General features: G+C 40.2%; 1 protein-coding gene across 2 annotated transcripts in view; it reads right to left on the bottom strand.

Moving 5' to 3' along the window:
* Positions 1-4,588, bottom strand: part of LOC136119412 (flavin-containing monooxygenase 5-like) — a 28,820-nt gene extending 24,232 nt beyond the window's left edge. The window contains exon 1 of one of the 2 annotated variants that reach the window (XM_065872940.1): positions 4,416-4,588. In XM_065872940.1, coding sequence (XP_065729012.1) covers positions 4,416-4,550 — 135 coding nt within the window. In that variant the 5' untranslated portion in view covers positions 4,551-4,588. The remainder of the gene's footprint in view (positions 1-4,415) is intronic. The other variant, XM_065872947.1, reaches the window with a different exon arrangement.
* Between the last annotated feature and the right edge of the window lie 10,577 nt (positions 4,589-15,165).

The raw sequence follows: 15,165 nt of genomic DNA, 5'->3' as shown, positions 1-15,165 counted from the left end.
TACGTAGGGTTCATCACTGTCAACTCACCGCTTTACAAAAGAGAGTGAGGGCAGAGCAGTACTGGGTCAGTGAGTGTTAAAAGAAGCTTCTGCTCCTGCATTTTAGTATTTCCTACCATCGGCGAATAATCTGTCCTCTAGAGATGTATCTTGATTCTATTTCCTGCCTAAGCACATGACTCGCATTGAGTAGGAAGTTCATATGAGAAAAGAGAGAACAAGGGACGTAGGGTAGTGTAATTGGAACTGAAGGGACTGGAGGCAATAGTAAGGGCAGAAGAAAGGAGAAAAATGACTCCCCTTCAGTGGGAGGAGTGAGAACAGTTCCTTTGACAGACTCTCAGAATCCTGTGGGACAGAAGCTGTCTTAGGACTGTTGTACTCACACTGGACTCATCTGGGGAACGCTAAAATACTAATGCCTGGTCCTTACTCCCAGAGACCCTGTTTTTTTTCCCCCCCCCCCCCCCTCCCCCCCCTCCCCCCCCCCGGTATGCGGGCCTCTCACTGTTGTGGCCTCTCCCGCTGCGGAGCACAGGCTCCGGATGCGCAGGCTCAACGGCCATGGCTCACGGGCCCAGCCGCTCTGCGGCATGTGGGATCTTCCCAGACCGGGGCACGAACCCGTGTCTCCTGCATCAGCAGGCAGACTCTCAACCACTGCGCCACCAGGGAAGCCCAGGGACCCTGTTTTAATTGCTCCTTCTCTAATGTGTAGACAAGGTTGAGATCTGCTGGTAAGAGGTCGTGTGGTGGCCCCGGAAAGCTCAGGGCACCAGAGTTTATCCCATCCACCTCAGAAGTCTTTTCTCCACACATCCTTAGCTAAACTGCAGAATGCCTGAGGGCAGTGGCAGGAGGTTATATAACTCTGTGTCTCCACACCATCTAACAAAGTCTGAGCTTCAGAAATGTTTGTTCAATGAACTGTTATCGATTTTGTTTTCAACACGCAATGTGATCCTCATTTATCACCTGGGAAAGCTGGGGTAGAAGCTGAAGGGCAAAGGTTTCCATGTTGGCTGTGCATTAGAAATAACTAGTGGAGACCTTTATTGACACCCCAGGCCAATAAAACCAGAATCTGGATGGACTGATATCAGTATTTGTTAAAGTTTGTTAAAGTTCCCCAGGTGATTGTTCAGTGTTGCAGCTAAAGCTGATAGCCACTGCTCTACAGTTGCCCTCTTTTAAGTATTTTTGTATCCATTCAGTTGTCTTTTTTGGGGGAGGTGGTTGATATTTAAGAATTAAGAACGCCTATTCAACTAAGGGTGTTTATTACTTAATTTCATATTTTAAATTAAAATGTTATAAATATGCCCATTTTATATTATATTATATCCATATGGTACCTTTGTATCACATATACACTTTAGAACCTCACTACGTGAACTCTAGTTATCAGATCACCAGCATCAACATCACCTGGGGCTTTACCTGAAATATAGAATCTTGGCACCACCCCAGATTAACGAATCGGAATGTACACTTCAGCAAAAGCTCCAGGGATTCATGTGCACATTAAAGTTGGAGAAGCACTGCTTTGGTATGCTTTAAGGATTTTTAAAATTCAGATTGACTAAAGAATATTAAAAATTATTTCCCCTCAGCATTTCATAAGGGATTTATCATTTTAAGCTATTTCGTTCATAAAGTAATATTGCAGTATGAAAATTAAAGTGATATGTCTCACATTTCTACCGACTTTTCACCATCAGTCTGGTCTAGCTTTAATGAGGAGATCAAGAAGAAAGAAATTTATATTGAGTCCCTGAGACCTGTTACAAGAAAGAGAAAATGGAAGCCCTGAGTTGCCAGTGGCTTACTGGACACCCGGTAGCAATGGTGGAATTCCAAAGTGCTTGGGACGATCCTATATATGAAACCCCCAATGAATTACAGAAAATTTAGGGGGGGTAGGATGGGGGAGAGGAAGGCTCCAAATAACAAGCAAGGGGGTCACAGAAAAGCAGATCTGAGGCAATTCTTGAGGAAACCAGCATCAGCATGTAAAACATGCTTAATCTGCAATTAATGGATGTTTATAATACCTCAGGCTCCACAACTGTGTAACTGTGGAATATGTGAGAATGAAGGTCTCTATTTCCACAAGCATTCTAAGCAGCCACCCAAGATATTTTGCTTCTCTAGGATTAATTTATAAAACATAAATATATTTGGTGCCTAATATATGCCAGGCATCCCCCGTGGCTCTAGAAATATAGTGGTGTTTGTGTGTGCATTTATAATATATGTAAAATATATGTATGTTGTATATAATGTAATAGACACAGATGTGGTCTGTCTTAACAGTAGTCAGAGCATTATGATGAAATATAGCTTATTTATTTTCAAGAAAGCAGTTTATAAGGTGCTGAAATTTTGCCAAGAGTATAATCAGAAAACACTCCAAATTGGGTCTTTAACAGAGAAGAAGTTTAAACCACTTTGGAAATAAAACCTGATAATCAGGTAGGATGGTGGACCCTTCACTAATTTCATGCCTGGTCAGTAGTTGCCAGACCTGGCTAGGATGCTTACCAGACACCAAATGTGTGGGCCACACTCTAGGCCTACTGAATAATAACTGATGTTTAGCAATTATTGTGCCACTGTTATTAGTGATGACATAAGTATTCATTCACTTAATCCCCACAGTAACTCTATGAAGTGGGTGCCAGTATTATCTCCTTCTTAAAGATGACAACACAGAGGTACAGAGAGGGTTAATGGTTTTCCCCAAGGTCACAGTAGGATTTGAACCCAGATGTGCTCTTAACGTCTACACCATGCTGTGGCTGGATTTCAAAAGTAAAATTTCCTATTGATTACAAAATATTTATTAACAGTCTTTTCAGCCATGCCCAAGACTGACTATGACCGAGGCATGCATGGTGTGCTAAGGAGTATCCACCCAGATCCGAATAGGGACGATTGTCAAATAGAGTTAGTCCCCAAGACGGAGCCCAGATGCAAAACAACTGTACTGCTGTTCTACTAAGGAATGCTATGAACGAATGGAACCACTTCTAAGTAGCTGACCAGCACCGTGTTTGTTTTGCGAAATATGAAACAAATCTGGACATCTTAATACACTTAAAACACTGGATTAAAAAGTGAGTTGAGAAGCAAACCCAATGGATATTGCTTTGGAGATCAGTTAAGGAGGGTGATATTCTTTAACGTATAATAAGCTTAACTATCATTTAAGTAAGAAGATACCTTAACTGTTAGTAACAAGTTGCAGGGCTCGGTGTGCATATTAAAGCAGCTCAACTTTAAAACTGAGTCTGTGCAAGGACAAGAAAACCCAGTTGCAGGTGCCCTCTGCCCTTCTCTGAAGACGGGACTACTGCTTTGATTTCTCAAGTGAAGGAAAAGTGCAAAGCAAGGAAGGCAGCCAGATTTTATATCCTATTCAAGCACTAGAATCATTAGAGAATTGTTTAAAGAAGGAAGGAAGCAACGAAGGAAGGAAGGTAAGAAAGAAAAGAAAAAAAAACAGTAAGGTTAGAAGAGATTGAAAAGGGGGATTCCTGGAAGAAGTTGTTAGCAGTATTCTAGATCACTTACCGATGAACGCAGACTAAGAGCAACCACTTTACATGTCTGCCATTCTGCTACACCCCCCCATCAAGATTGTTACCCTTTCCTGGATAGCGGCAAAACTCATTACAGACAGTGCCCAACTTGTGATTTTTTGACTTTACAATGGTTCAAAAGCAATACACATTCCATAGAAACCACACTTCGAATTTTGAATTTTGATCTTTTCCTGGGTTAGCGATATTTTGTAACATACTCTGGTGATGCTGGGCAGTGGCAGCTTCCAGTCAGCTGGAAGGATCAGGAGGGTAAACAACTGATAGACTTACAACCATTCTGCGCCCAAACAACCATTCTGTTTTTCATGTTCAATACAGCATTCAATAAATTACATGAGCTATTCGACACTTTATTATAAAATAGGCTTTGTGTCAGATGATTTTGCCTGACTGTAGGCTAATGTAAGTGTTCTGAGCACGTTTAAGGTAGCCTAGGCTCAGCTATGGTGTTAGGTAGATTAGGTGTATTAAACACATTTGTAACAGGATATTTTCAATTTACGATGGGCTTATCAAGATGTAACCTCATTGTAAATCAAGGAAGATCTAAATGAAAATGACCTCTGTGCCATTTTCACAGACATCAGTGAAGGAAAAAATGAGTGATACCTGCGTCCCATTTTGCTGCCAGCATAGGGAAAGAGGGCCTGCAAAGAACCTGAGGTGATGGCTGCTGAGAGGAGGTCAGCAGGTTGAAGTCTGGCAGGTCTAATCACTGTGAAGCCCATTATACTTCCTGACACGAGGTAAAATATCTTATGCACCTAGTTACGGCGAGAGTTCCAAGTATTAAGGAACCAGATTTACCTGAAACCTCCACAGCCCTCCGATGTCATCAGTCCCTTCAAAGCAGACGGGCTCCAAGCCTTCTTCCAGGCAGCACTTGATAGACGTGAGCCCACTCGCTCCTCCCCCAATCACAGCGATTCTTTTCTTGGTCATGGTCTCCAGAGATCGTCACCGGGCTGTGTCAGTGTAACCTGTCCTAAAGAAAGGATGACAAAAGACAGAAAGCACACATCAGTTAATACCTTTCTAAGAAGAGCTTGAACGTGGCATTTAGATAAATTCTGCAGCAGCAGGTGCCTTTGGGGAACCCAGATTCCAGTGTCCTCGTGGACCACCGGGAACTACTACACCTTGGATGGGTGAGCCCTGTGCCTGGAAGACCCAGAGCTGAGAGCTCTGCTGCGGTGCCCGACCTCGCTGCCTTTGCCCCAACACTGGCAGATCCTTCAGCTGCGATCTGGAGGGCACTGCACTTTCAGCTCTTTGCAAAGAAATGTAAAGCAACAAAGTACAAACAGCAGCAATAGCCAATGTGGAGGGGCTGTTCAGCTCCACCTCCTTTCAGCCAACACACCACCCACTCCGCAGCACCCATTACCCCACAGAGGGGAGAAAACGTGGGCCAAACCTGCTCTGGGCAGAAAAAATTAACCCTATGCCCTCTCTGTTTTTCACCTGCAGTTGCCCGCACTCTCAGCTACTCTCAGGGGAGACCCTAGGGGCCGGAATCTCCATCACCCGCCCTTCCCATTCACTTTTAACTTCCTGGTGTTGTCTTATAGTGACAGACTCCTACTGGTGAAGGGAAACTGTCACCAACAACCCCGAAGCAAGTCTTGCTCCAAAAGCTTAAGCGGAGGACATCTGTCTTTCAGAAGATCTGTCAGAACACATCCCGGCCCCTCGTCCACATCTCCAAGCCAAACCCCAACCCCACAAATCGGATCTTTGCTTCCGTGCTACGGGAAGAAATTTACTTTAAAATACCCATGCACTGAGCTGGGCGCTGGGGTACAGTGGGGAGTGAGGAGATTAAGTTTCCTGCTTAGAGGAGCTTATAGTTTAGGAGAGAAGACTGATACACAAACAGATAATTTCAAAAAAATAAAAATATTGTAAAAAAGAACTTCCCTCACACAGCTATCTGTGTGATTACAAACACACAGCTACCCGTGTGATTACACTTTTAAAATGTAACAAAAATTTCAAATTATTCGGAAAAGACCAATGTAATGGATATAGGATTTCATACACTGGGTCAGAATCGGGGCTTATTCAACCCAGGAGTCTATTTTGACAGGTGTAAGGGGTTCTGGGAGAGCTGGGTTGTGACAGATGCCATGCATCTTTGTGCACCTCATACTACTCCCTGAGTCAACCTTGCTGAAGATGATTTGATGCCAATAATTCCAGCACTGGGTTTTGACTTACTAACATCACCCCAAAAGTATCCTTTCCAGACCAATCACTATTTCTCAAGGGTTTACGTTATATGGTACAAAAGATACAATGGGAATGGACACATGTAATCCTCTCAGCAATCCCAAGAAGAACGTGCTATCAACTACTTCTTTTGCAAGTAAGTGGAAAGGCAGGAAGTTACACCTGGCAGTCTGGCTTCAATCACTATATGTACTGCTCCTTTATGAGGAGATTTTTACATCTTTTTTAGCCACAAGTCCTTTGTCCATTTCTCAGCTATTGCATCCCCTCTCTTTGCCTAACTCCTGCCTTTACAGTTCACACTTTAGTTGAACTGCTTTTAGCTTTTGCCTTATTTCAACTACTTTAAAATATATTTAAAAATAGATCATTTGTTTGGGAAATCATTTGGCTCCATCAGGAAGTCTCCTGTTCAAAATATGGTCTGAATTATATGAACACACACACACACACACACACACGTAAACACACACACAGTGGGGAACACATGACATCAACATAGCCTAATGAGAGAATAAAGGGAAATTAGCTTAAGGATGGAGTTATATATATTTCCCAGTAATTAAAGTGTTTTTGTGTTTTGATGTGGTTCTGTCTTTTTGATATGGTTCTTATTATCAAAATGTCATTAATCTCTCAATAGTCATCTTAAGACAAGCTAATCAAAAAGTTTGTATTTTTCTTTAAAAAAAAGAGCTACTATTTACTTTTGTTCTGGATTCTCTTCTCACTTTTCTCCAGAAATCCCTTATTTAACTAGTGTCCTCACCATCAAATACCATGAAATAGAATGTCTTTTGTCACCAAATATCTTTTCTTCTGTCTAATGCTACTTTCTCGTAGAAAGAAAAAGCAGGGTTTTTTTTTCCAGTTGACTAAATGCCTCTCCCTTAAGATTTCAAAAATATTAACCTCTTGTCTTATCTCTCCCCAAGATTTATGGCAGCAGAAGGGCCACTGAATACTAAAGAACAAGAAGTTCTCATATAATCATCCTGTTTCTATTAGACCATGGTTTATTGGCTGTTGGAGAAGTTAGTGACTTCCTTTGAGTTAATGAGCTGCTGGACCACAAAAAGCCAATTTGAGTCTGAGCGAGATGATTGCAAGTCACCCAGAGATCCCAGAATCTGAGCTGGATGTAGCACCTGGATGGAATTTGGAGTTGTCTCCCTTGGGGTGGTGATGAGCATATCAGGAGAAGGATGAACACAGAATTCTTGTGGCTAGAGGGGTGTCAGACAATGCTAACTCTTCATTAAAATCTGTTTTCCTCCTATTACAGAATTATAGGACTGTAGCTGGGATGGGGCTGCCCAAATAGCAACAGTATTTCCCAGTTTCCCTTGCAGCTGCACGTGGCCATATGATTAAGTTCTCACTAAGTTCTGTCTAACCCATTTAAAAGGCAATGGTTTTCCCTGGACTTCTGCCCACTCTTGTTTCCTGTAGCCTAGAATAATGATAACAGAGAGATGTTTGGGAACTATGTATTGAAGTAGGTCCACTATCAGATTGGGGCCCTAAATGACTGGATCTTCTAATCTGGATCTATTAATCTTGGACTGTTACATGAGAGATAAGTCAATTGTTATTTTGTTTATGCTATAGGATTTTTAATTTTGCTTTTTACAGCAGTTAAGACAACCCTAATTAATATTAGTATCAATATTCTTTGGACCTGTAACTTTTTAGACTGATAACTTTCATAAAAGTTTTCAGTTATAAATGTGAACTTATAGTATAATAGTACTTTTAAAAATAAAATTCTGAAAAGTGTTTTAATGCAACCATTTTACCTATTGGAAGTTTAACTTATAAATGAATTACTTGTAAACTGGATAATTCTGAATGTACTAGAGATGCCTAGTTATAGGAAAACTGATGAATACTTTTATAAACTGAATATTAATGTCTCCCTACTGAATCGGTTTTAGAATTTCAGAACAATACAAGAAGTACTTTTAAAACTTAGTATTTTAAAATGTAATTTTAATGCTCTACTATTTAATACTACTTTTTTTTAATAAACTTATTTATTTTATTTATTTATTTTTGGCTGTGTTGGGTCTTTGTCTCTGCACATGGGCTTTCTCTAGCTGCCATGAGTTGGGGCTACTCCTTGTTGCGGTGCGCAGAGTTCTCATTGCTGTGGCTTCCCTTGTAGTGGAGCACTGGCTCTAGGCACGTTGGCTTCAGGAGTTGCAGCACATGGGCTCAGTAGATGTGGCTTGCGGGCTCTAGAGCACAGGCTCAGTGGTTGTAGCACACAGGGCTTAGTTGCTCCGCGGCCTGTGGGATCTTCCGAGACCAGGGATCAAACCCGTGTCCCCTGTATTGGCAGGCAGCTTCTCATCCACTGTGCCACCAGGGAAGCCCTGCTCCACTACTTTAATTGTGTTTTGTAATTAATTACTTTTAAACTTGGCAAATATGTTTTATGTTGTTTTAAAATTACTTGTAAAGTGTTTTAAACCTTGACTCAAATTTTCTCTCTGTTTAGGCTAACTGCAAATTTGCAAGTGAGTATATACAGGCTCAACTTTGACTAAAGTTCTTCTACGGACAAAAGGCAGGCAGAGGACATGGGGGGTGGGGGGAGGACCATAGGGTCCTGCTCCATTTCAGCTGTGCTTCCTGTGCATCCAGTGCTGCATGCCATGCTCTAACACACAAACACAAGTAATGGAAGAGCCTGCCCCTCGTGATTTTCAAAGATGATTGGAAATACAGAATATAAACCCATTAAAAAGATTTAGAGATACTTAAAAATACCATAAAAACAAGAGGAAAATCTCCAATGAAGAAATGACTGGGTTCTAAAAAGTTAATCAATTTTAACAATTGTTGAAAATCAGAATACATTTTCCCATAGAACCAATGTCATTTTTTATGGTTAAGGCACTGGAAATATTGTAAAAACCAAATGAAGCTCAAAAGAAAATCAGTTAAAATTCTGGATCATTCGAATGGAAGTTTTGTGGTAATGGCTCATTCACATTGAGAAGAACAGCACTCATATCTGATGAGTCTCTGGGGGCTCTTGTCCTCCCATTCAGTCTTCAGGCACAGGGTCCTTCTTGTGGCCTGCACATCAGAGACAGTTGAGACTTGTCCTAGGGTGAGGACAGGGGAGATCATGAGAAGGAGATGATTCTAGGTATGGTTCAGAGGTAGAATGACTGTAATGATGGATGTGGAGCAGAGGCGTCATACAGAGAGTTTTCTTGTGCACTTTCCCAGCCAATATCCACCTCCAGAGGTAAACATTGTTTCCTTTTGTTTTTGTTTGTTTTTTATTACTGAGGTATAATTGACATGTAACATATTAGTTTCAGGTGTACAATACTTGTGCATCTGAATATTTGTATATTGTGAAATGAAAACCAAAATAAGTCTAGTTAACATCTGATGCTTTTATTTGTTCTCAAACTTCATATAAATACAATTATATAGTATATACTCTCTGTGCTTGGAATCGTTACACAATGTAGTGATTTTAAGATTTATCCAGGTAGTTGCGTGTATCAGGTTGCTCTTTTTATTTGTATGAATCTATAATTTGTTTATCCATTCTCCTATTGATGAATATTTGGGTTATTTCCACTTTTTGGTGTAATGAAGGTGTTTTATTCTTGAACAAGTCTTTTTTTGTGGACGTCTGCTCTCATTTTTCTTGTGTGCCTAAGAGTGCAATTGCTTGGTCATAGGGTAGGTTTATGTTTAACTTTAGTTGCAACTGCCAAAAAGTTTTCAAAAGAGGTGCCATTTTATACACTCACCTGCAATATATAAAAGCTCCAGTAGCTTCATATCCTCTCAGCACTTGGTACTGTTCGTCATTCTTGTGGTGTGTGGTATTATCTCATGGTGTGTTTTTTTTTTTTTCGGTACGCAGGCCTCTCACTGCTATGGCCTCTCCCGCTGCGGAGCACAGGCTCTGGACGCGCAGGCTCAGCGGCCATGGCTCACGGGCCCAGCTGCTCCGCGGCATGTGGGATCTTACCGGACCAGGGCACGAACCCGTGTACCCTGCATCGGCAGGCGGACTCTCAACCACTGCGCCACCAGGGAAGCCCCTCTCATGGTGTTTTTGATTTGAATTTTCCTGATGACTAATGATGCTGAACGTCTTTCCATTTAATTTCTTGGCCATTTGTATATTTTCTTTGCAAAGTGTTTGTGAAAATGTTTTGCCCGTTTTTGAAAGCTGAGTGGTCTTATTATTGAGTTTTAAGAGTTCTTTGTACTATCTGGTTACAAATTCGTTGCAGATGTATTTCAAAATGTATATTTATTTATTTTTGGCTGTGTTTGGTCTTCGTTGCTGTGCGCGGGCTTTTTCTAGTTGCAGCGAGCAGGGGCTTCTCTTCATTGCAGTGTGTGGGCTTCTTATTGCGGTGGCTTCTCTTGTTGAGGAGCACAGGCTCTAGGCATGTAGCCTCAGTAGTTGTGGCACATAGGCTCAGTGATTGTGGCTTGCGGCCTCTAGAGCACAGGCTCAGTAGTTGTGGCGCACGGGCTTAGCTGCTCTGCAGCATGTGGGATCTTCCCAGACCAGGGCAGGAACCTGTGTCCTCTGCATTGGCAGGCGGATTCTTAACCACTGCACAACCATGGAAGTCCCTCACTTTCTTAATTGTGTTTTTTGATGAGCAGAAGTTTTAAATTTGGATGAAATCTATTTTATCTTTTCTTCCTTTATGGTTAGTACTTTTTGCTCTTTTATAAGAAATCTTTGCCACGCCATGCTCATATAGTCTCCTGTGTTTCCAGCTAGAAGATTTATAACTTAGATTTCACATTTAGATCTGCAATCCATTTTTTTAAAATTTATTTTCTTTATTTTTTGGCTGCATCTGGTCTTAGCTTTGGCATGCGGGATCTTCATTGAGGCATGTGGGATCTTTTCCTTGCAGCACAGGCTGTTTGTTGTGGCATGCGAGCTTCTCTTTAGTTGTGGCATGTGGGTTTTCTCTCTCCAGTTGTGGTGCTTGGGCTCCAGGGTGTGTGGACTCTGTAGTCTGAGGCACGCAGGCTCTCTCATTGAGGCCTGCGAGCACAGTAGTTGTGGCATTCGAGTGTAGTTGCTCCACAGCATGTGGGATCTTAGTTCCCTGACCAGGGATCAAACCCGCATCCCCTGAATTGGAAGGCCATTCCTTACCACTGGACCACCAGGGAAGTCCCCTGCAATCCATTTGAAATTAACTTTTGTGAGTGGTATGAGTGTAAGAGTCAAGGTTTATTTTTTTTCTATCTGGATGCTGTGTTCTTCCAACACCATTTATTCTAAGGTCTTTCTTTCCCGTAGAATTGCACTGGTGTCTTTTCCATTGGTCAAGTAACAGTATATGTGTGAGCCTATATCTGGACTCTATTCTGTTCCATTGGTCTATTTGTTTATCCTTATGCCTATACCATAGTGTATTAATTACTTACCTTGATAGTAAAATCAATTTGAAAATTTGTAGCATAAATCTTTCATCTTTATGCTTATTTTAAAGATGATTTTGATGATTCTAGGTTTTTTTGCAATTACATTTAAATTTTTAAATTAGCCTATCAATTTCTACCAAAAAACCCTGCTGGGATTTTGATTAGGATTGCATTGAATGTATAGACCATCTGGGGAGAAGTGACATCATAACAATTAAATCTTCCTCTGTGAAATAGGCTCTTTCTTCTTTCATTAGGTCTTCTTTGATTTCTCCTTGTTTTATGATTTTCACTGTAGAATCTTATGCATTTTATTTAGTCCTGTGTACCTTGTTATGTTTTAAATCCTATTGTAAGTGGTATTATTTTTACATTTTCATATTTCAATTGTTTGCTGCAAGTATAAAGAAATACAGCTGATACTTGTATATTGACTTTGTATCACATGGCCTTGCTTAATTCACTTATTACTTCTAGTAGTTTGTACATTCCTTGGATATTCTATGTACACAATCATGTCATTTATGAATAAAGACAGTTTTACTATTTCCTTTCCAATTTTTACATTTTTTGTTCTCTCCTTATTGCACTGGCAGGAACTCCAATACAATGTTGAAAATACAATGTTGAATAGAAGTGGTGATAACAGATCTCCTTGTCTTGTTAGGGCAAAGCATACACTATGTCACCATTAAGTGTGATATTATTTGTATGTTTTAGGTAAATAATCTTTTTTTTTTTTTTTTTTTTTTTTTGCGGTACACGGGCCTCTCACTGTTGTGGCCTCTCCCGTTGCAGAGCACAGGCTCCAGACGCGCAGGGTCAGCGGCCATGGCTCATGGGCCTAGCCGCTCCGCGGCATGTGGGATCTTCCCGGACCGGGGCACAAACCCATGTCCCCTGCATCGGCAGGTGGACTCTCAGCCACTGCGCCACCAGGGAAGCCCTAGGTAAATAATCTTATCAAATTGACGAAGTTTCTCTCTATTCTTAGTCAACTAAGTTTTTATTATGAATGGGTTTTGAATTTTATAAAATGCTTTTTCTGTATCTTTTAAAATGATCACATTGTTAAAATTATATTGAATGAATTTTTAAGTGTTAAGCCAGCTATGTCATTTGGATTTTTTTTCCACCTGTATTCTTAAGGGATACTACTCTGTAATTTTTTTTTTCTTGTAATGTCCTTGATAGATTTTTGTATCAAGGTTATGCTGGCCTCTCTGAAAGATTTTGTGTAGAATTGTTTATATTTTTCCTTAAAAGTTTGGTAGAATTTACCAGGGTAGCCATCTGGATCTGGTGTTTTTGTTGTTGCAATGTTATAAATTATGGATTTAATTTCATTAAAAATACAGGATTATTCAAAATTTCTGTTAAGTTGTGTTTTCCTAAAAAGTTGCCCATTTCTTCTAGGTTGTCAACTTTATTGACATAAAGTTGTTCATGAATCCTCATATTATTTTTTTCATGTATGTGGCATCTATAGTGATGTTGCCTCTGTCATCCTTGATATTAGGTATATCTGTTTTCTCTCTTACTCTTTTCCTTGATCAATTCTGTCAATTTTATTAATCTTTTCAAAGAACCATCTTTTGGCTTCATTGACTTTCTCTGTTTTTTTTAAAAATTTATTTATTTTTGGCTGCATTGGGTCTTTCTTGCTGTGCACGGGCTTTCTCTAGTTGTGGAGAGTGGGGGCTACTCTTCATTGTGGTGCACTTGCTTCTCATTGTGGTGGCTTCTCGTGTTGCAGAGCATGGGCTCTAGGCATGAGGGCATCAGTAGTTGTGACTCGCGGGCTCTAGAGTGCAGGCTCAATAGTTGTGGCACACTGGCTTAGTTGCTCCGCACCATGTGGGATCTTCCCGGACCAGGGATCCAACCTCTGTCCCCGGCACTGGCAGGCAGATTCTTAACCACTGTGCCACCAGGGAAGTCCCTGGCTTTCTCTGTTTATCTCTTTTCTATTTCATAAATCTCTAATTTTATTTCTTTCTTTCTACCTTCTCTTTTTGTACCTTGTTGAGATATATACTTAATTCATCAAATTTCCATCTAAGAGCTGCTATAGCTGCCTCTCACAAATTTTGATATGCTGTATTTTCATTACTGTTACTTTCAAAATAGTTTCTAATTTCTATTGTAATTTCATCCTTGATGAATCAGTTACTTAGAAGTAAGTTACTTAATTTCCAGATGATTTGGGATTTTCTAGATATGTAACCAACAGGATCCTATGGGTCCTTCCCCTAACAGACCTCTTCTCTATATCCTCTGCTTTAGCTCCTCTGAAGTATTTTACTTAGATGACTGTATCTGACACACAGTTCCTGAGTTGTTTTATAAATGCTAAACCCCCCACCAAATGGATGAAATTAACTACTTGATGACTGTGAGCACATAGCCTGCAGACCTACTGGAGCCTGAGGATTGATAATGTTAACCCCTGTGACACCGCCCTGTTACCTCACCATCAACCAATCAGAGAATTCAGCAGGAGCTCATCACATACACTGGGATGCCCCTCCCTTACCTTACCTTTAAAAATGCCTTGCTGAAACCCATTGGGGAGGTCAGGCTTTTTGAGCACTAGTTGTCCCGGGTTCCTTATATGGTGCCTTACAATAAATGCTGCACTTTCCCTCACCACAACCCACCAGGCGAGTGGACCCACATTTTGGTTTGATAACAGATATCTTATTGTTATTGATTTCTGGTTTAATTTTTCTGTGGTTAAAGAACAGATATAATTTGTATAATTTTAATCCTTTGAAATTGATTATTAGTTTTATGGCTCAGCATATATTTTGTTCATTGTTCCATAAGCACTTGAAAAGATGGAGCAACCTACAGCTGTTGAGTACAGTTTTCTACAAGTGTCAGTTAAGTGGCTTAGTATTGTTGCTCAAATGTTCTTTATCCTTACTAATATTTTGCCTGCTTGTCTATTGATTACTGAGGAAACATGTTAAAATCTCCAACTCTAATTCTATATTTGTCTTTCCCGTACAGTTCTGTCAACTTTTTGCTTCATAAATTTTGAAGTTATATTATTAGGTGCATATACATTTAGGATTATGTATTTCTCCTATGGAACTGATCTTCTAATTATTATGAATTTCCTTTTATTCTCTGTTACTTCTTCCTCAACACCTCCTTTGACCATTAATAATATAGCCATATCAGTTTTCATATGGTTACTGTTTTCACGGACTATCTTTTCCCATGTTTTATTTCCAGTTACTTATATTTAAATCAATTATGTTTAAGTGTATCTCTTGCAGGCAGGATACTGTTGGTTGTTTTATAAAAAACAGTCTGACAATCTTTTTCTTTTAAAGAGTTTTTAGTCCATTTAATTTTTTGTGATTACTGATATAGTTAGCTTTAAGTATACAATATTTGTTTTTTAATTTGTTCCATATGTTACTTCTTTCTTTGTTCCTGCTTTCCAGGTTTATTTCAGGTTAGTCAACTATGTTTTAGTTCTCCACTTTTCCTCTTTTATTGTCTTTTAACATATATTTCTTATATATTTAGTACTCTAATGATTACAATATACACATTTAATTTATTACTGTCTTTTTTTTTTTTTTTGGCGGTACGCGGGCCTCTCACTGTTGTGTTCTCTCCCGTTGCGGAGCACAGGCTCTGGACACGCAGGCCCAGTGGCCATGGCTCACGGGCCCAGCCGCTCCACGGCATGTGGGATCTTCCCAGACCGGGGCACGAACCCGTGTCCCCTGCATCTTGACCACTGTGCCACCAGGGAAGCCCTATCTTGAATTAGTACTTAATTGCTTCACATACAATGTAAGAGCCTTACAACAGTATAATTATAATTTTATTTATCTTTCCTGAAATTTGTGTTATCATTGTCATA

The sequence above is a fragment of the Phocoena phocoena genome, chromosome 1 (assembly GCF_963924675.1).
Source record: "Phocoena phocoena chromosome 1, mPhoPho1.1, whole genome shotgun sequence".
In the NCBI taxonomy this organism is placed as follows: Eukaryota; Metazoa; Chordata; class Mammalia; order Artiodactyla; family Phocoenidae; genus Phocoena; species Phocoena phocoena.
The sequence above is the reverse complement of the archived record's forward strand: the minus strand, read 5'-3'. Positions and strand labels throughout refer to the sequence as shown.